Raw genomic sequence first — 14,459 nt, forward strand, 5'->3', positions numbered from 1 at the left:
GCACCCCTGCCCATCACACCCAGCCTGGTAAAAACTACTTTTTAACGGGCTTCTCTCATTCCCTCCTCAACTCCTCCGGTCTCGTTTCACAGTGCGAAGCGCCCTTTCCCAATTCCAGGTCTGACTGTATTCTTCCCTCTCCTCTTCCTGATTATTTAACTCACTTTCAGACAGAAGCTTGAGCCCCCTTCCTTGGGGTGGTCTTCCCTGAGTTCCCCCCCACGACAGGTCCTCGCAGCCCCAGGCCCTGCAGGTGTTGCAGCCACACCTGAGCATCCTTTTGTTAACGACACCACCACTCGCCTGGCCGAACCCTGTGCCCCACCAGAGCAGGCCCATGTCTGACAGGGCAGGCCCACAACCAAGTTGCTGGGTCCAGGCAGCATCTGGCTCACAATAAACAGTCCATAATTATCTGTTGAATGAAAAAATGCTGAAACCAAGCCCTGGATTTATGATAACCCAAACTTTTACAGCTGAAATATTTGTAACATTTTTTGGCTCAAAGATACTTGGTTATTAAAAAGTATTTTATAAGGAAAAGAACAGATTCCTGAGGGTTATATCCCTTAAGTGATCCAGCAGAATCACTTTTTAAAGAAATGATCAAATATAACCAATTAAAAAAAAAGAAATGATCAGAGAAGGCATGTTTAATTTATGCCAAGTGACAGCATGCCTCTCTTCTGTGGTCTTTTAGTTTGTGTCTTTTTTTTTTTTTTGAGACGGAGTCTCACTCTGCCGCCCAGGCTGGAGTGCAGCGGCCGGATCTCGGCTCACTGCAAGCTCCGCCTCCCAGGTTCACGCCATTCTCCTGCCTCAGCCTCCCGAGTAGCTGGGACTACAGGCGCCCGCCACCTCGTCCGGCTAGTTTTTCGTATTTTTTAGTAGAGACGGGGTTTCACCGTGTTAGCCAGGATGGTCTCGATCTCCTGACCTCGTGATCCACCTGCCTCGGCCTCCCAAAGTGCTGGGATTACAGGCTTGAGCCACTGAGCCCGGCCTGTGTCTTCTTTTTACTACTATTCTTACAGTAATGAGCACTGCCCTAAAATCTTAACGTGGTATTCTACGTAAGATCAAATCTAAGTTGAGAACACATTCTTTGTTCCCATAAGAAAAACAAAACTCATTTGGAAAGTTCAAATCCATTCCAATCTGCCTGCCTCACTTGGAAGTGAGTGTGCAGGAGTGGAAGTGGTGAGAAGGGCTTTTCTGCATCAGGATGAACAGCAAACAAACTAGACCAGAGGGAGCACTGTTTCTGCAAAGATGTAACCATTAACATTCACAGAAGCAAAAAAGGAGAACAATGTAACCACCTTAAGATTGGAGGAAGGACCCTGTAGCTACTACAAGTGATCAGGAAACAGACTACAGTTGCATAGTGAAGGCGCAAGACATCATTTCAACCCAAGAACACAGACTAGCGTCTACACACTGACCCCAGTCATCCAGCCTCTACATCTGCAAGGACCAGGGGCTGTACATACTGGTGTGCTGGGCTTATGGCCCCTCTTTTAGTTAAACAAACAAACAAAAATAATCCATCAATCACTCAGCAATATAATATTGTGAATTTTCAAGTAACCACCATTAACACAATGGTCTTTTAAATAATGGATGATTACCATGCCTTTTTTTTTGTTTTGGAGACAGAGTCCTGCTCTGTCGTCCAGCCTGGAGTGCAGTGCAGTGGCACGATCTTGGCTCACTGCAACCTCTACCTCCCAGGTTCAAGCGATTCTCCTGCCTCAGCCTCTTGAGTAGCTGGGATTACAGGTGCCCGATATCACGCCTGGCTATTTTTGTTATTTTTAGTAGAGACGGGGTTTTGCCACGTTGGCCAGGCTGGTCTTGAACTCCTGACCTCAGGTGATCTGCCCACCTTGGCTTCCCAAAGTGCTGGGATTAAAGGTGTGAGCCACCACATCTGGCCTCCGTGCTCAATTTTTATTCTTACTCTACATGTGTAAATAACAAAATACTCAACCTCCCAAAATAAAGAAAGAAATCACTAAACAATGGATAATTAAAACAAGTTATAAGTATCATGCAAAGAAAACTCAAGACAGGGACCCAGAGCTGAAGTTGTCTGAGATGGTCACACTGGGCGTGTGGTATGCAGGAACTCCGGGCCTCCTGGTTTCCCTCATGCTGATGGCCTTCTGCTCATGTGACCCGAGCCACAGAGAGTAGGAAGCAGAGGACAAGGGGGGCCTGAGTGGACCAGCTAGCTGCAAACTGGCTTAAAAATGGATGGTGCCCGTGGGGCTCTCAGCACATACCACCTGGGACAGGCCAAGTTGACGTGGATGCTGAGGGTGAGACTAAGGAGGCACACAGGCCTCAGTGCACCCATCTGAGGTTGGGTTTCCATAGGCACACTCCTGCTGGTGCTTCCTCACCGCAGGGGAAATACACATGTGGATAAAGGACACCAGGCTGAGTGCATCATCTACTCCAATTTTAAAAGCCTTTATAAAATTTACATGCAGTGGGGGAGAAGGCCCAGATTCAAATCCTAGGTCCAGGCTGTCGTGACTGTGAGTGTGGACAGGTCACCCGATCTGCAAAGCTCGCATTCCCCTCTACACAACAGGGCAGGTGCCCCAGAGCAGGCTGCTGTGGGCTGAAGGAAAATGCTGCACCGAGAGGCCACGCGCACCGTGCTGAAAGCATGAGCAGCAAGCACTCTGCAAGCGCGCATGAGTCCTCTATTTCAAAGGAAACACCTCACTGGTAATGTGCTCAACAGGATTAACTCGGAGCAATGACACCGGTGATTTTTGCTTTCTTCTTTGTGCAGCCTTTTCTTTTCCTTTCTTAGATAGAAAGAAAAGAACCCTGTGAGCATGTATTACTTACACAACAAGAAAACAGTTATTTCACACTGGAGCTTCTGTACAAAGGCAGAAAAGGAAAGGGGGCCACTGCGTGCAGCTGCTGTGCCAGAGGAAGCCGAGCAGCGGGCCCGGGCACAACCTGGCACGGCCACTCAGGCCAACTATAACCTCCTGAATCCTGGGCGTCTTGTCTATAGGATGGGGGTGAAAACACAGGTCTATCATTCCTTATCTGAAACCTGTGGGGTCAGGTGTCTTCTGAGAATTCAGAAACACTCTCTATTTCTGGGTCTAAAACAGTAGCCTGGGAGGTACACAGCAATTCTGGGCAGAAGTCTCGGGACCCCTCCCACAACAGGGGAGGCACGAAGCTATGAGCAGCCTAACGTCAGCTTGGGCCAGGTCTGCTACCAGGTGAGGAAAAGGTTTCAGTTCTCAGAGCTTCTGAGGCCTCAGGGCTGTAAGAACGGTGGCCTGCGCGTTTTCACGTTTCTATGCGGAACACTAACCACGCTAAGAGGCACAGAAGGCCTCTGAGCCTATTACTGATGCTATGGGGCCCTTTTCCCAAGTGTGGTACAGGCCGCTGCTTCCTGGGCTTTGGCAATAGAATGGGTACGCTTGGCACCTTATCAGTGACACAGAAGAGAACCCCACTTGGAGAGGAAACCCACAGCCATGAGGCTCGCTGGAGAAGCTCTTCTGCAGAAGAGCTCATGGATCCAGACATAAAAGGCAGGTGGATCACAAGGTCAGGTCGTCGAGACCAGCCTGGCCAAGACAGTGAAACCCTGTCTCTACTAAAAATACAAAAATCAGCCAGGTGTGGTGGCAGGCGCCTGTGATCCCAGCTACCTGGGAGGCTGAGGCAGGTGAATGCTTGAACCCGGGAGGCAGAGGTTGCAGTGAGCCAATATTGCACCACTGCACTCTAGCCTGGGCAACAGAGCAAGACTCTGTCTGGGGGGGGGAAAAAAAAAAAAGGAAAGCTGGATTATTTGAACAGGATAAAATACTAAAGACCATGTGCAAAGAAAATGCTCCAAAAGGTGGACTGAGAGCTACCAATGATGACAGGAGTCATGTGGCCCACCCACGCGGGACGCAGTCCACTGTGCTGCTGGCTGGCTGGGAGGCCACTCTACAAACGTAGGGGGTCCTCAATAAGAGGAGAATGGAATAAAATGGGCACCCTACCCTTTCCAAGGACCAGTGTGCTCCAGGTGACGGAAAGTCTGCTAACCAAATGATAAGTCAGATATAAACGCAGAGCACGGAGTGAGCACAAGAGCGGGTGGACAGACCCAGGCCAGGCCTCTAAACTGTAACGGCAAATCAGAGCCCCCCAGGCTGGAAGGAGCTTGTCATCTCCCAGCAGGAAAGGTGGTTCTGGGGAGGGACTAGATGTGTAGGAGAAAGAAAAGAGAGGCTGCCACATGGCATGAGTGGGTCAGGGTGGGCTCCACACACTCTTCAGGGGGATGGCAGGAGCAGAAACACAAGGCCTGCTGCACCTGGCTGTCTGCCATGCCGCTTCCTGAACAGGTAAGAGATCAGTGACTGAAGGTAAGCTGGCGTCAGGGACACCCTCACCCACACCACAAATGAGCCAGGTGCTGCAAGCAGCTGGTCCTGGAAACTTTCCTCCGCACCACGTGGGCCAGTGGCACTTCTAGAAGATACTTGTATCTGAGGGTGTTCTGGCAGCACGCCACACACAGATTCAAGGCCTTAGGCACAAGCTATGTGGTTTAGACAATGAATTTCAAGGGCTTATTGTACAAATTGATGTCCCAATCAAGGAAAGTGTACCCCAGAATCAGTTCACCTGTACCAGTGACCCAAAATCTAAAAGGGACATGTGCCAAGAGAAGAGAAAGCGCTTCTGAAAAAGAATGACAAATCAGGCCAGGGCAGTGGCTTGGCACTTTGGGAGGCCCAGGTGGGCGGATCACTCGAGGTCAAGAGTTCAAGACCAGCCTGGGCAACATAGTGAGATCCCATCTCTATTTTTTAAATTAAAAGCAATAAAAATTAAATTACAAAATTAAGGAAAAAAGAAGAGAATGCTAAATCAAATGGCTCTCTAGACTTTGCCACTCAGTTGTTCCTGGCATCCAGTAAACCAGGGTGCCAAGGGGAAGGCCACGAGAGCCTCTGGGCGGAGCAGTCCCTCTCCCAACTGGGCCGGTAAGATCCTGCTGGAATGTGGAATGCTGTAAGGCCTCCGAAACATCCATTTGCGAAGGTACAGGCCAAAGAGCACGCCTCTTCCACACAGAAACATCCGGGCAGTTGACCTGACACCAGGGCTCTGCCTGAAGGCAACGAGAAAAAAGGCCTTCTAGAAAGGACACTTTCCAACACACGCAGAGGCTGCTTTCCAGGGACTGAAAGGAAAGGGGACTTAGCGAAAGGCCTGGTGGGAAGCCGACTGCTCATGGACCCAGCGCACCCCAGGGCTCCCAGTCCATCAGAGAAACGCAGCCAGAGACAGAGAAGGGAGCAGGGTGCGGTGCAGGAATGCAGCAGGGCCTCCGAGAAAGAGAGGCAGGCACAGGAGGTATGCTTGGTGGAGATGCAACAGAGATACAAGAGTGGACGACAGGCTTGGAACTGGGCCCAAGAGGAGGAAAAAGCTGGAAGGAGCCGGACTGGCAGCCCTTCATGCACAGGATGGCGTGGCGCGTACCTCTGCTGGGTCCTTCCCGCAGGGTGGAGGGCTGATGCTGCTCACGTGAACTCCCCTCCATCTGTGACGGGCTCCTGAGTGTGACTTTCCACTCACTGCCGCTTCACGTTACAAAGGCTCTCACCTTCAGCGTGCCCTGGGCAAGTGGGCTTCCTCCGCTGACTAGCTGCTCACCATGTGCCAGGCCCCAGGGAGATAGGGGAACTAGCCAGGTAGCCCCCAGTCTTAGGAAACATGTTCTTGGGAGTAGGGGAAGCAGCAGGCAGACACACACACACACACACACACACGAACCTGTGCCACGACGGACAGGCAGGGGCAACAGAGAAACAGCCTACTCAAATGCTGAGGCTGACACATAAAGGATGGAGGAGCCTGAGACACCGCTGGGTGTGGGAACAAGAGGAGGCTACGGGAGCCCCTGGGGCAAGCAACCCAGGGGCCTAAAGTCAAATGTGCTCTCACGGGGGCTGAACGCAGCATTCACAGCACTGCCCGTGTTGGGCAGAGGCCTGCTGCCCCCACAACAGGAGTGCACTCTGCTCTGCCCAGTCACACTCAGCATGTGGCACAGCAAGGTCCACCTGTGCTGGTGTCCGGGAGCACAGACCTGTGAGGAATGCGGGGCACTGGAGGCCGTCTGTGCTGTGGGAGGGAACCTGCCTCCCCGGTTGCTGAGGGAGCTGTGCTGGGGTTTCCGCAGCAGCACCCCGTTTTCAACTGTGGGTCCCCTCACAAGATGCTGCCAAGCAGGGCAGGCAGGGTCTAGGTGGGCAAAAATGGCAAACAGCGTTTTCTTCCATGCGCTGTGTCTAGGGAAAACCAGCACATCCAGGCCTTTGGCAGCCAGGGCCCTTCTCTAGGCCAGCTGGGCTCAGCCCATCTACCGCACCATCCGCACACATGGTGCACCATCGAGAACTCACAGTATGCCCCGCAGACATGGCGTTTCAGGACCACTATGGGGACCCTTGACCTGTCTGATGAATCTCCCCCAAGACTTCAGGGTCCACAGCCAGTCCTCTTAAGAGGAACTGGAGCATGCCAGAGCCCTGGGTGCAGGGCCTGCTGCACTCCCAGTGGTGGTCTGTAGACAGGGCTATTATCCCAGGACACCAAAAACTCAAACTCATGGGCATCCTCAGCCCAACCAGTTCACCCAAATTAATGAACTTGAATCTCACTGTGTCTCCTTTCCCTCTGCCAGCCCTGGGGTAGCTCTCCTCTTGCAAAAAAAAAAAAAAAAAAGCACTAGCTGAGTAGACCACCTCCTACGTTTAGTTGTGAAAAAATGAAACATCTAAAACTCTAAGCTTGTAGGCACACACACGTCCCATAAAGTTAGATGAGCAATACTTCAAACCCTATAAATTACTGAGCACTGTCACAGCTATCAGCTATAGCCAAAAAGTCACATCCAAACGTGGACTGAGAGCACGCACACCAACATGCTACTGGAGAAGCATGGCACTTGCCGGGCGTGGTACCTCACACCTGTGATCCCAGCACTGTGGGAGGCTGGGACGGCCGGATCACCTGAGGTCAGGAGTTTGAAACAAGCCTAGCTAACATGGCGACACCCCATCTCTACCAAAAATACAAAAATTAGCCAGTGGTGGCAGGTGCCTGCAATCCCAGCTACTCAGCAGAGTGAGGCAGGACAACTGCCTGAACCTCAGGGGCAGAGGCTATATACAGAGCTGAGATGGCGTCACTGCACTCCAGCCTGGGTTAGAGTAGACTCTGTCTCAAAAAAAAAAAAAAAAAAAAAAAAGGAGCATTGCACTCAAGGCAAACTGGTGGTTACACATCTAACTGGCAACCTTTACCTGCCTCAACCCAGACCATGAGATCAGACAAATACTCTCTGCAGACACCTTTTCACTGTAATGACTCCCAATAAGCAGAACCCCCTTCCCTGGGATCCTTCGAAAACAAAAACGCCACCACCACCACCACCACCACCCAATTCAGTTCAACTGCTCCGCCCCTTGCTCAGCTCCTTTGAGTTCAATAGCTCTGGAAAGTATCACTCAGGAGGACTTTGGGCTGTTTCTCTGGAAACACTCATAATTTTTCCAATGGCATCAACTGCCAAGAAAACCCCACCTACCCAGATCTAGGATCACAGATAGTACTACCTTCCCCTCAACCTGAAGGCCACATTAATTTAACGTACAAAAAAGTGTGCTGACTTTGTCAGAAGTTGAGGTGCCCACCACCGTCTTTTCAGGGATCCCTCCAAAGAGGCCTGGCCCAGCTGGTGCCCTCTCCAGAGGTGAGGCTCTAGGGCCAGCGTAAGAATGCCTAGAAGAACATCCACAACCAGATGGAAACTGTCCTCATTCTTTTCAGTCCAAAAACCTGACAAGAGTGGAAACCCACGCAGTTTCTGGTTGAGTGCTAACTCGAGTATCACTTGAAGACGGCAAAGACAAGGGAAGACATTACCCCTTCACTCCTAGAACCTAAAAACCTGGGTGCTAGGTCTTTTACTACAACCCGAACAACCCCATCAGCTGGCCGGCCGAGGGTCATGGGAACCCTGCTGGCAGCTTCTGGAGCTGCCTATTCTCATTCTTGATTTCCAATTCTTTCTCGATTTTCATTCTTCCTTTCCAATCACTATGCGACTGACCCCAAAACAAGCCTCTCATTCTCCTGCACCAACCCTAGTAACAAAATCACTAAATCTGTCCCACACAGAGTCCCTCCTTCCCGGCACTGGCCTGTGTCAGGAGCTGGGGAGGACGCCCTGCGACGCTCTGCCCCATCATACTCACGTCTATTTCCCCGTCATCGATCTCTCCATCATCGTCCTCTTTCTTTTTCTCCTTGGCAGCCTCTGGGGATTCCTTTTCTCCCACGCTCTGAACACCAGCCTTCCCCTCCTCCCTGGGAGCGCCTTCGCCCTTCTCCTCCTCATCCTCAGCCCCCGCTTTCTCGGCCTCGTCCTCCTGGACGGCGGGAGCCGGCTCCTCGGGGACCTCCTCGTCGTAGTCTAGCTCATGCTCGTCCAGCTCCCTGGTGACTGAGGAGGCCTCGTCCCTAAGGTCGCTTGTCCTGTCTTCCTCCCCGTCGTCCCCCTCCTCCTCACAGGGGGGGCTGGTCGGGCCCCGGCTCAGCTCGTTCGCCTCCGAGTCCTGCTCCTGGGATTTCGGCTCGCTTGCCCGGTCCTCGTCGGAGTGGTTATCTTCCTCCTCCTGGCTCAGCCCCCTGGCTGCACTCTCCTCATCCTCCAGATCAGAAGCCCTCACCCCCGCCCCGTCCAAATCCTGATCGGACCCGCTGTCCCTCAGAATGTCGTCGTCCGAGAGCCCCTGTGGCTGCTCTTCATCCTCTGGAGAGCGAGGATCCCGTTCAGGGCTCTCGGCCACATCCATCGGTACCCACGGTTCTGCAAAAGAGAGAATACAGATTGGCAGCCTTTAGCAAAATGGAAAACAAACCTTGTTCCCACTTTCCTGGCCTGAAGAAGCAGGACTTCCACCTTGCTTGGCCCCACACGGCTCTGCCCCAAATCCCACACTCCACTCTGCAGAGAAAGACAAGCCATAACTCCACTCCACAAGGCTAGACTCTGCTCAGCTAACCTGGGCGTTAAGTGCCTCCCGTTTTTAGCAATTGGGCAAAATGAGATGTGGCAGAATGAGACACAGCCTGGCCTAGTCCTCCCCCATTCAAGGGCAGCCCACACAAGTTAACAGAAAGTGAGCAACAAGATACGGACTGCAAAGGACAGCTGTTTGAATTCTTAAGAGTATTAACTTTTGAAATTCAAGATAAACTGTATCATAGAACGAGGCAGCAAAACTGCAGGCCCAGGTCTCACCATTTTTCTGGAGTCATCCTGAAGCAGGAACCTGGGCCACCCTTTGGCAGTTTCCAAGTCTGGAGCCTTTTCTGTTACTGAACACAATTCTCAAAGGCCGGCCTCTGATGGACTCCCAGAATCCCTTGGCTGCCCTTAGCAATGCAGGCTCAGAGCCCTGCCTGCGTGTTCACTGGCACCCTCCAGCACGTGTTGAGAGGGCCGTGTTCACCTGCTCAGCAACTCACACACCTAAGGTGAGAACCCCTCTTCCCACACGGGTAGCTGTTGTAGAAATGAACTCTGCCAGGAAACTTTACACATTTACGTACTGTGTATATGCAAAAGACGAGGCTGGTCAGGTATGGTGGCTCGCATCTATAATCCCAGCACTTTGGGAGGTTGCAACGGGAAGATCATGTGAGCCCAGGAGTTCGAGACCAGCCTGGGCAACATGGTGAGACCCTGTCTCTATAAAAAAAATGCTAAAATTCACAGGGTGTGGTGGCACGTGCCTGTATTTCCAGCTACTTGGGAGTCTGACGCAGGAGGATCGCTTAAGCCCAGGAGGTGGAGGCTGCAGTGAGCTAAGACTGCGCCACTGCGCTTCAGCCTGGGCAGCAGAGTGAGACCAATCTCCAAAAAAACTCAAAAAACAAAAAAAAGGGCTGGGCACGGTGGCTCACACCTGTAATTCCAGCACTTTGGGAGGCCGAGACGGGTGGATCACGAGGTCAGGAGATCGAAACCATCCTAGCTAACATGGTGAAACCCCGTCTCTACTAAAAATACAAAAAAATTAGCCAGGCGTGGTGGCAGGCGCCTGTAGTCCCAGCTACTCAGGAGGCTGAGGCAGGAGAATGGTGTGAACCCGGGAGGTGGAGCTTGCAGTGAGCCAAGATGGCGCCACTGCACTCCAGCCTGGGCAACAGAGCGAGACTCTGTACCAAAAAAAAAAAAAAGACAGGGTAATTTCAGATTTCATTCCTATTTTTACTAATCCAGATTTAATTACAAAGTGAATATTTTCTAGTTTCCCACCTTAAAAACTTGTAGAAAGTACACTGCTACCAATGCTTAAAAGTGGACAGTGTAAGACAGGCAGGAAGGTGTTGAACAGCAACACTAGCCTGGCAAACACTTGCCACACCACCACCGCCAGGGCAGCCAGTCACCACCGAGTGAGTGTGGAGTGGCAGGGACAGTGCCAGGTCAGTGGCCACCCAACTTTTCAGTCCGTGAGGCTGTTAAAAAAACGCATGTAGCCGGGCGCGGTGGCTCAAGCCTGTAATCCCAGCACTTTGGGAGGCCGAGACGGGCGGATCACGAGGTCAGGAGATCGAGACCATCCTGGCTAACACGGTGAAACCCCGTCTCTACTAAAAAGTACAAAAAACTAGCCGGGCGAGGTGGTGGGTGCCTGTAGTCCCAGCTACTCGGGAGGCTGAGGCAGGAGAATGGCGTGAACCCAGGAGGCAGAGCTTGCAGTGAGCTGAGATCCGGCCACTGCACTCCAGCCTGGGTGACAGAGCGAGACTCCGTCTCAAAAAAAAAAAAAAAAAAAAAAAACGCATGTCACAGTCACACTGCTTGGCATCTCAGTAAGGTCTGGAAACAGATTACTCATCTCAAGATAACCACGGAGGCAGCAAGTCATACACATACACATTTATATGTCTTGTGTCTCAAAGAACCGTATACACTAAAGATAAAAATATGCTTCTTTTAAATTTTATACTTTTAATACGACAACCCGTTTAAAGATGCACAGTATCAAGAGTTGGTATCTAAACCCACAGTTAAACTTTTTTTTTTTTTTTTTGCTGTTAGTGGAAATATTAAGATTAAGTACACATTAGATGCTGGGCGCGGTGGCTCATGCCTATAATTCCAGCACTTTGCGGGGCTGATGTGGGCAGATTACGAGATCAGGAGACTGAGACCATCCTGGCTAACACAGTGAAACCCCGTCTCTACTAAAAATACAAAAACAAAATTAGCCAGGCATGGTGGTGGGTGCCTGTAGTCCCAGCTACTTGGGAGGCCGAGGCGGAAGAATGGCATGAACCCGGGAGGTGGAGCTTGCAGTGAGCCGAGATTGTGCCACTGAACTCCAGCCTGGGTGACAGAGCGAGATTTTGCCAAAAAAAAAAAAAAAGAGAGAGACACATTAGAACAAATTGGCCAGGTGCGGTAGCTCATGCCTGTAATCCCAGCACTTTGGGAAGCTGAGGTGGGCGGATTACTTGAGTCCAGGAATTCTAGACCAGCTTGGGCAACATAACAAAACCCGGTCTCTACAAAAAATACAAAAATTAGCTGGGCGTGGTAGGGCACCTGTCATCCCAGCTACTTAGAAGGCTGAGGAGGGAGGATCACTTGAGCCTAGGAGGTTGAGGCTGCACTTCAGCCTGGGTGACACAAGACCCTGTCTCAAACAAAAACCAAAACGCCAAAAAAACCCCCACATCTGGCCAGGTATGGTGGCTCACGCCTGTAATACTAGCACTTTGGGAGGCCAAGGCAGGTGGATCACCTGAGGTCAGGAGTTCAACACCAGCCTGGCCAACATGGTGAAACCCGGTCTCTACTAAAATAAAAAAATTAGCCGGTTATGACGGTAGGTACCTGTAATTCAAGCTACTTGGGAGGCTGAGACGGCAGAATCGCCTGAACTTGGGAGACAGTGGTTGCAGTGAGCCGAGATCACACCACTGCACTCTAGCCTAGGTGGTGCTAAGCGAGACTCCATCCCAAAAGAAAACCTAAATCATTCATCACTTCATAAAAACTAAATGGGCCAGGGGTGGTGGCTCACGGCTGTAATTCCAGCACTTTGGAAGGCTGAGGCGGGTGGATCACCTGAGGTCAGGAGTTCAGGACAAGCCTGGTCAACATGGTGAAACCTTGTCTCTACTGAAAATACAAAACAACAGCTGGGCTTGGTGGCGGGCACCTGTAATCCCAGCTACTCGGGAGGTTGAGGCAGAATTGTTTGAATTCCGGGGGCGGAGGCTGCAGTGAGCCGAGACCACACGATTGCGCTCCAGCCTGGGCGACAGAGCGAGACTTCGTCTCAAAAAAAAAACCCTAAATGATTAGCAATAACATAAATTCACAAACCAACCAATCCATTCTAAGTCACTTGAAAGCAGACAGTTCTGAAAATGATTCACTTTTCGGTTTTCTAACTACACTATCCAGTTACTACACAGAGGCAGGACTACTGGGAGGAATTATTAAAAAGTCAGTCCTAAGCCAGGAGTGGTGGCAAGTGCCTGCAATCCCAGCTGCTTGGGTGGCTGAGGTGGGAGGATCAGTTGAACCCAAGAGTTCGAGTCCAGCCTGGATAACAGGGTGAGACCGTCTTTCTCTTAATCAAAGGTAGTCCTAAACTGGTATACACTGCCAAAAGCGGAAAAGCCAAGGAGTCGTTCCCCAAACAGCATCACAGGGGCGCTTGCTGCACAGAGCATTTCTGCAGCCCAAGGCAACAAAGGCAAGGATGAAAAGCACCAGGGTCGCTAAGGCCTCTACGCTCTCACTGTTCAAGAATCAGAGTGCATGTGGGGTTGTAGCAGTAAGTCACCAGCGGCAAACTGGCAATTCTCTCTCTTGCCTAGCTAATGACATTAGTAACATCCTATACTATCTTTGTACAATTTTTTCTTTTTTTTTTTTTTTTTGAGACAGAGTCTCGCTCTGTTGCCCAGACTGGAGTGCAGTGGCCAGATCTCAGCTCACTACAAGCTCCACCTCCAGGGTTTACGCCATTCTCCTGCCTCAGCCTCCCGAGTAGCTGGGACTACAGGCGCCCGCCACCTCGCCTGGCTAGTTTTTTGTATTTTTTAGTAGAGACGGGCTTTCACCGTGTTAGCCAGGATGGTCTCGGCCTCCCAAAGTGCTGGGATTACAGGCTTGAGCCACCGCGCCCGGCCTCTTTGTACAATTTTTATGACAATGTATAAACATCTTCCTCATAGAAGGGCAGGTAGTTTACATCTCCCCAGCTGCCGAAGTGGAGCACCTGGTACCCAGCAGGATGTCCCAAGCTGAACCCAGACCTGAAATGTGACAAATTCTGATTCTCATGTTTTATAGTCAACCTTGCAAACAAAGTGATCTCTTAAATAAACTGACTTTTATGCAAAACTAAATGTCCCCTCAAACTAGTTTTTAAAAATCACACAATTGGCTGGGTGTGGTGGCTCATGCCTGTAATCCCAGCACTTTGGGAGGCCGAGGTGGGTGGATCACGAGGTCGGAAGTTCGAGACCAACTTGGCCAAAACACAGTGAAACCCCGTCTCTACTAAAAAGACAAAAGTTAGCTGGGCATGGTGGCACGTGCCTGTAGTCTCAGCTACTCAGGAAGCTGAGGCAGGAGAATCACTCAAACCCAGGAGGAGGAGGTTACAGTGAGCCCAGATCGTGCCACTGCACTCCAGCCTGGGCAACAGAGTGAGACTCCGTCTCAAAAAATAATAATAAGGTGCCAGGAAAAGAAACGTAGCCTCGTAAGTGTAGACAATGAAATGAAAAGCGTAGACACGGGTGTCAGCAGACAAGTCTCAACTGACACCTATGTTTGCAATTCGTGCTCAGTTTGGTCTTCGTACACTATCACTCTATAACTGAAGATTCTCAGCATGATTTAGAACTAAATCCTTAGTCCTCCGATCCACCAGATGGGTAAGCTTGCCTAAGGAATGAAGTAACAAGTACCCGTCATCCCAACTCTGTTGCTTTCTGCATTTGGCAGATGATACTTGATAAATATTTGTTGATACATGACAAAAATCTCATTACTTGAGGAACTACCTGTTGCCTACCAGAAAGGAATTTAAAATAAGTGCCCAGGAGGAGGAGGTTGCAGTGAGCCAAGATGGTGCCACTGCACTCCAGCCTGGGCAACAGAGTGAGACTCCGTCTCAAAAAATAATAGTAATAATAAAGACTAGGTGCTACCTCCCCTCCAAGCAGTCCCTCTGGGAGGATGCACAGACTCCAATGGCACTGCTGAAGTGCAGAGCATTTGGGAACCTTCTCATTTCGAATGACCTTCCAAGCCTGAAGAAGTCTTCTGGTGTTCTCCGTGGTGGCAAATCTTT

General features: G+C 50.8%; 1 protein-coding gene across 2 annotated transcripts in view; it reads right to left on the reverse strand.

The window, feature by feature from the left end:
• ZC3H18 (zinc finger CCCH-type containing 18) overlaps nt 1–14,459 on the reverse strand; it is a 68,669-nt gene that overhangs the window by 52,441 nt on the left and 1,769 nt on the right. For both annotated transcript variants that reach the window (XM_031658031.1, XM_031658030.1), the window contains exon 2: nt 8,322–8,935. In XM_031658031.1, the coding sequence (XP_031513891.1) occupies nt 8,322–8,921 (600 nt within the window). In that variant the 5' untranslated portion in view covers nt 8,922–8,935. The remainder of the gene's footprint in view (nt 1–8,321; nt 8,936–14,459) is intronic.

Source organism: Papio anubis, chromosome 18 (assembly GCF_008728515.1).
Source record: "Papio anubis isolate 15944 chromosome 18, Panubis1.0, whole genome shotgun sequence".
NCBI classification, from domain to species: domain Eukaryota; kingdom Metazoa; phylum Chordata; class Mammalia; order Primates; family Cercopithecidae; genus Papio; species Papio anubis.